The 6868-nt window shown below is 43.2% G+C and overlaps 1 protein-coding gene across 1 annotated transcript; it reads left to right on the forward strand.

Moving 5' to 3' along the window:
* Positions 1-780: 780 nt before the first annotated feature.
* On the forward strand, positions 781-6565 carry LOC306961959 (chymotrypsin A-like). The gene is made up of 7 exons (XM_079554935.1): positions 781-837; positions 2170-2273; positions 4071-4150; positions 4228-4306; positions 4413-4593; positions 5973-6106; positions 6335-6565. The coding sequence occupies exons 1-7, from the start codon at positions 786-788 to the stop codon at positions 6494-6496; spliced, it is 792 nt and encodes a 263-aa protein (XP_079411061.1). The 5' UTR covers positions 781-785; the 3' UTR covers positions 6497-6565.
* The last annotated feature ends 303 nt before the right edge of the window (positions 6566-6868 follow it).

The following is a 6868-nucleotide window of genomic DNA, read 5'->3' on the forward strand; positions in this document are numbered from 1 at the left end:
TGTCATTTGCATAATCATTTGAAACATAGTGTAGTGTATGTAAACATGTGGTTCCCACTGTTTCTCGACAAGATTATACACACCAAATTAGTTGCAGTTGCAGTCTTGAGAATCAGCACAAAAATGTAGCAACTTTTATATCATGTAAAATGCTTTTTGGGAAAGAACATAACATTTTTTTTCCAGTATCACTGCCAGAAAGCGACAGGTGCCACATTCAGAGGGTTAGGACACAGCAGCACTGCCAAAAACAACCAACATTATGCTTTAAGAAAAATACATACATTTAATTTTGCATTGAACAGTAGACTTTTGTAATGCGCTTTAAAAAAAAATCATATTTCTAATGCACTTTTCAACATCATGGCACTGGATTTCATGTTTTATGACAGTTGTATACTGATTAAATAGACTAAAGAACACATTGCTCTCTCTCACCCCCTTATGACATCAGCAGGAGGCTCTTGTTACTCCAAACCCTTATATAAAATGTCGTCATATGCGCTTTAAACAAATATCTATATAATTTATTCCAAAGTCATTTTTCGCCTCCAAACGTTCCCAGTCGCTGCCTCTCGTGAATGATTTACAGCTGTTCCTTCCAACTCCGCTTCCAGATGGAGACGTCCCACGGCACACCTGTCCTTATCCCACCCTCTGGACCCCCCCCCGCCCCAGCCAGTCAGAGCGCCCCTGGCCCTCCGAGCCGTCCAATCGCAGCCCTGCGCCGCCACACGGGGACGGTATAAAAAGCGGAGGAGTTTGGAAAGAGATATGATCGAGCCATGGCCTTCCTGTGGATCCTCTCCTGCCTCGCCTTCGTCGGCGCCGCCTACGGTGAGACGCTGCACAACACCAGACTTTGCATTTATTATATTTATTTTACCGTTTGTATCAGATTATTGCAGCTGTTTAAGACAGTAGTAGTCCTTTGGAAGATTTGAACATTGAATACCTTTGAACCCACAAATGCTGATGCTCCAGAAACTCTACAAAACGTGTGTTGTTTCCATGTTGTCATCATTTTTTTGTAACTTTTTTGCTGCACTTTCGTTCCGTACTTTAGTGGCTTTTTGTCCATTTGTTTTTGTACTTTCATGTTTTTTTGTGTGCGTTTTTGGTACTTCTCTTTGCTCTTGTGAGGCTATTTTTTGGGTCACTTTTTGATGCTGTTTTTTCTTCCGTTGCGTTTTCATCCCCGTTTTCTTCTCATTTTCGTTGCTGTTTTAATGCTTTTTTTTTCCAAGAAGCTTTTAGATTTGGGTAAAGCCAAGAAGCCTATAGAAAATGTGCTCAGTTCAGGAGGGGGTTAAGAAGTTAAAGGAAGGCCAGTTTTACAGCTTCTCCACTACACACTGCAAAAAGTAATTAACTAGATCAGTATAAACATCTCAATTTGAGCACAGTAATCCAAATTTTAGTTGTTTTGACTGGTTAAGAAGTTCTTGGGCATTTGTCCTCGATTTTTTCACTTGTTCTGAGATGTTTCTGACTCGTTTCGATACATTTCGTCCTTATTTCAGGTCATTTTCTTTGCCAATGGGGTAAGAAAATTGGTCTCATCTCATTGGCAATTTTACTTTCTTATTTCAAGCGAGATTTACCCTAGAACTGGTCTGAAATGTCCTCAAACAAGCAAAGTAAGATCAGGAAAAGTGTCTAAATGAGTGAAAACCGCTCAAAACAAGAAACATTTCCTCAATTCAAGTCATTTAAGCCAATGCTTGATATTCACTTTTTGCAGTGCAGCTAACTGACCTAACTCCACAAAGGTTTTCTAATCATCAGTGTAGCCTTAGAGTTTGTTTTTTTTAAACAGCAGTGTATTTGCTTCAGACACATTTCAGGCCGATTTTGTTTGGCAAAAAATCCTGTTAAACCTTTTTTTTGTGTAGCTTAGACATAGACAGTGAAAAAAAGACATTTGTGTTGTGTTGTGATTCTCAAATTTTTCAAACAAGGAAAACCACACGCCAGGTTTACTTACTTACTTATACTATACATACTGCTGATGTTACAGGGCAGACAAAACAAAAACAAAAAATAACATGGAATTGTGGTATTTCCCAAGAAAACACCATAACCCTTTCCATAAAATTCAATAAAAGTTGCATTGCACTCCGTTTTCATCCGTCACATGAGTTAATGAGTGTGCGTTTTGTGTTCCAGGGTGCGGCAACCCCGCCATCTCCCCCGTCATCACCGGGTACTCCCGTATCGTGAACGGAGAGGAGGCCGTGCCCCACTCCTGGCCCTGGCAGGTGTCCCTCCAGGTGAGACCACATCGGTTTATCAGGGCTGGTGCGATGACACGCGTCTGTCACATAGACTGTACAAAATAATGGACAACTCCTCCTCACCCCTCCCCGTTTGCCTCAATGACCACGTTCGAGGGTGGAATCATGGCGGATTTACAGACTCCTCCTCCCCAGCTCTGACGAAGCATGTTCCTAAAAAGGGCATAAGGGCGGGATCAATGCTAACAGTCCGGCCCTCATTAGTAAACCAGATTTCTACAATGTTTCTTACGAAAACCAGCCGGGTCCCTTTGATTGTGCCTAACCCAGCGTTATGACAGGAGCAATATCTAGCTGTAGAAAGTAAAAAAAAAAAAAAAATAGGCAAAAAATAGCATGTAGACAAAATATACATAGTTTTATTAGCGTATAATCTAATGTTTTATTGTAGCATGTGTGTGGTATTTTACCAGAGGGACATTATTTGTACAGAATTTGATGAATTTTACTTCAGCCATTTTTTTGCCTTTGTTTTTTAAGAATTATGTAGACTAATGTGCCTATTTCTCATGGTGTGACCAGTCACGAACCCCTTTAACTGTTATAGTGGGGGTCGTAGCTCCAAAGGGTTGAGAACCACTGGTCTAGAACGTGTCTAATGTTCAGCGCTATGCAATGTAAAACTAGCTTGTCCTGCCGCCGCTATATGGAGGTACTACAGCGATGTCGGCCCCATAGTGTCATGGTCGTCGTGAATCTCTGCTACAAGCGACAATTGGTCTGTCAGGACACAACCCAGACGATCCACATGGAGATTAGAGCTTAAACAATGCCACATAAGCATCAGAAAAAGTTAAAGTACTAAAGTGGTATTAAAATAAAAGGATAATGAGATAAGAATAAGGAACATGGCAGAGAATAATCTAGAAATCAAATGTTCTTGGAATAAGTAAATGTGTCTTTGATTTGAGTAACATATTTCAAGAAATCTGTCCAAGAGGCAAGAATTAAGAAAATAAATTGTCCAATTCACATTTGTTTGAAAAAAAATAAAAAATAAACTAAATTAGTAACGCTTGCCCTTTGGTCAGATGTCCTGAAATGAGTCCCTCAAATCAAGGTTAAATTACTTGACTTATTTCAAGAAAGCTTACTTTATTTCTAAATTGCTTTATGTGCTGCACAGCCAAAATGTTAAAATATATTAAATAGTGAATTACAAAATACTATAATTAATAACAATAATAAAGGCTTGCACTTGTATTGTTCTTTACAAGCATGTGTCACCAAGTTTCTCAAAGTGTTAAAGAGGGGGTATTATGCTTTTTTCAATCACACAGCACCAGTCTATATCACACTACAATGATGACCAAACCTTCTGTTGGTCTGTAAATGCAGTAAATTAGAATAACTGCCTTGTATAAAATTGCTCTCTCAAAATGGCTGTAGGGAATGTCTTGAAATAGGCCTCTGTCTCTTTAAGAACCTCTGACCCTTTCCGACACGCCCCCTCCACACGCTGTCTGTGGCATCAGTGGGGAGGAGGAGCAGTGGTTGGTTACTTGATGGTGACGAAAGCTCAGAGGCGTCTCCAGGAGGTGGGGGCGTTCCTAGGAGGACTCAGGCAAACCTATCCCTAAAATGGCCGCCATCAGAGTTTTTACAGATTACTCAAAAATACGTGAATGTGCCAAGGCAACACTTCAGGCATGTTTTTAATGACGGAATGACATAATAACATGATGAAAAGCTTGAAAAAGTCGATTTTGCATAATACCCCCCCTTTAAGGTTCTGGATCATGAATAGTAATCAGGCTCTCTAACTTCTCTCAGGACTACACTGGCTTCCACTTCTGCGGCGGCTCCCTCATCAATGAGAACTGGGTCGTCACTGCTGCCCACTGCAACCTCAGGTCAGTCGCCTCTGTCGTCGCACTGCTCTCCTCAAAAGTGACCCGTGACCAAAGCCCCGCCTGTTGTTTTACCGCAGGACGTCCCACCGCGTGATCCTGGGAGAGCACGACCGCTCCTCCAACGCAGAGGACATCCAGACCATGAGGATCGCACAGGTACCGTCGCCGCCGCTGCCCAGTCACACACTCATAAAAGACACATTTAGAGCATTTTCTTTCAAAGTTGGGCTCTAATACTAAAAATTTGCTCTCTCGTGCGCAGGTCTTCAAGCACCCCCAGTACAACGGCTACACCATCAACAACGACATCACCCTGATCAAGCTGGCCTCCCCCGCTCAGCTGAGCATGAGAGTGTCCCCCGTGTGCCTCGCTGAGACCGGAGACAGCTTCCCCGGAGGCATGAGGTGTGTGACCAGCGGCTGGGGCCTCACCCGCTACAACGGTAAGAGAAACAACCATCACACACAGGCTATAGCACTTTGTTCAACTCTGCTCAGTGGTTTCCCTCGAGTTACTTGATTTTACAAAGCAGGGTTAGTATTGACTCTGAAGTCTCAAATTCAACAAACAAAATGTCAGAAACTTGTCAGCCATGGAGTAAACTATTCGCTCATATTGATACAACGTGATTTATATTTTCAAGCTTTAAAGGTGCACTATGCAACTTTGTGTGCAAGAAAAAAAAAGGTGATTTTTGTGCGTATTTGAGTGTCTGTACAAGTGGTAATTGTGACGCCATTACTTTCCATCACAGTGGTTTCTAGGAGGATCCAGGATCAATTGTTTTGTAAGTTTTCCAGCGAGAGGCTCCGTCAGCAGTGAAAACCTTCCAAACAGTTGATCCTGGAGCGTCCGAGAGAGCACTGTGATGGAAAGTAAAGGCGTCATGCTGACCACACATACAGCCGCTGGGTCACTACAAGGTTAAATGCACACAAATATCAACTTTTTTTTTTTTTTCCCACATAAAAAGTTGCATAACGCACCTTTAACTGCTATATCAAAAACACTAGGGCCCTTTTTTCGGTGTGTAAAACACATTGATGTATTATTTAAAGGAATAGGCCACCGTCAGGGGCGGACTGGCCATATGTCCGTTCTGGAAGAGCACAGAAGGGCCACTGGCTCTTGGGCCACCAGTCTAAATTTTCTCCTTAACCTCTTAAATCCCCGCCTTAACCGAGCTTCATCCAAATCTAAGAGCTTAAAGGCAAAGCATCAAAAAATCAACGAGTGAGCCAGAAAAGCAACAAAAATGGGACAAAAAAGTGGCTAAGACGTGACGAAAACATGACAACAAAGCAACAAAATAAGCAATGAAAAACGGACAAAAAACAGACGAAAACAAAAAGCCACAAAAAAAAGTAATGAAAAAACACAACAAAAACATGTTGCAGCAATGTGACAAAAGGGTACAATCACTTTTGTAGGTCTTAGCTTTCAAATGAGGCATTATACTGAACTGAACTGGAGGAAATGCACTCGGTTAAGACGGGAGGCAAGAGGTTCACATATGTCTTTGTGGAAGTGCTGCATTTACGCTAATTTGGGCCAGGCTGGTCAGAGTCCAGGGCCCTTTTTCCGTCCCAGTCCGTCCCTGGCCACCGTTTTTACACACTGAGATATGTTCGTACCTTAGCTTAGACGAGTTTATATGTACCTGTTTGGTCTTCACGCGTGCCCTCAGTCACGTAAACACAGCACGGACGCCGTTAGCATTTAGCCTCTCCCCCTCTCCACTATATCCATACTACCTCTCCATACACGTGTATCTGTTCTGAAGAAGCCGGTGTCATGTGTTGTTGTTGTTATGTCTTTCAGCCGCTAACACCCCCGCCCTCCTGCAGCAGGCCGCCCTGCCCCTGCTCGACAACAGCAAGTGCAAGAACTACTGGGGCAGCAAGATCACCGACCTGATGATCTGCGCTGGAGCTTCCGGAGCTTCCTCCTGCATGGTGCGCTCATGAACACAACTCACACCACACACGCACACACAAAGCTATCCTTTTGCTTTTGAACATCCAAATCGCCCTCATTCCTTTGGCTGATGGATGGAATAAGAATCAAATAGCATTGTTTGGTCTCGGTTTGATCAAATCCATGAGTGAAAAAGGGAAAAGATGGTTGTTCCCAGTTGTTGTCCCCTCTAAACCACCGTACTAACCCTTCTGTGCTCATCCCAGGGCGACTCTGGCGGCCCCCTGGTCTGCGAGAAGTCCGGAGCCTGGACCCTCGTCGGTATTGTGTCCTGGGGCAGCGGCACCTGCTCCACCAGCATGCCCGGAGTGTACGCCCGTGTCACCGAGCTGCGCGCCTGGGCCGACCAGATCATCAGCAGCAACTAAAGCTTCCACCGACACTTTCAGCCCCAACCCCAACATCACGGGGAATAAAATGTCTCGAAAACATGCAAACGGCCTGCTGTGTTTCATCTGCACTTGTAAACAGGGGTAAATGGGTGCACCTGTAAATAGGTTGTCACATTGTTTGTATAGACACACTTGGTGATTCTGCAGCCATTTTCTCTCACGAAATGGGAAGGAAAAACTGTGAAAAGCAATATATTGTTGAGCTGTTCAGGGATACAGTCCTCATGAAATTTGAAAAAAACATTGGCATGGGACGCAGAACTATGAAACGTTGTGTTGCCAACAAGGTCGTAAGATGTGAGTTTACAGAAAAAGAAGACGCAAAGTAAACAAAAAAAATCAAACCAA

This window comes from Gobius niger (genome assembly GCF_951799975.1).
Source record: "Gobius niger genome assembly, chromosome: 4".
Classification (NCBI taxonomy): domain Eukaryota; kingdom Metazoa; phylum Chordata; class Actinopteri; order Gobiiformes; family Gobiidae; genus Gobius; species Gobius niger.

Excerpts from the sequence above, each read along its gene's own strand:
- LOC306961959 (XM_079554935.1), top strand. The coding sequence starts at position 786 with ATGGCCTTCCTGTGGATCCTCTCCTGCCTCGCCTTCGTCGGCGCCGCC. Across the intron at positions 4,151-4,227 it reads GCTGCCCACTGCAACCTCAG|GACGTCCCACCGCGTGATCC; the intron begins GTCAGTCGCCTC and ends GTTTTACCGCAG. Across the intron at positions 4,594-5,972 it reads GGGCCTCACCCGCTACAACG|CCGCTAACACCCCCGCCCTC; the intron begins GTAAGAGAAACA and ends TATGTCTTTCAG.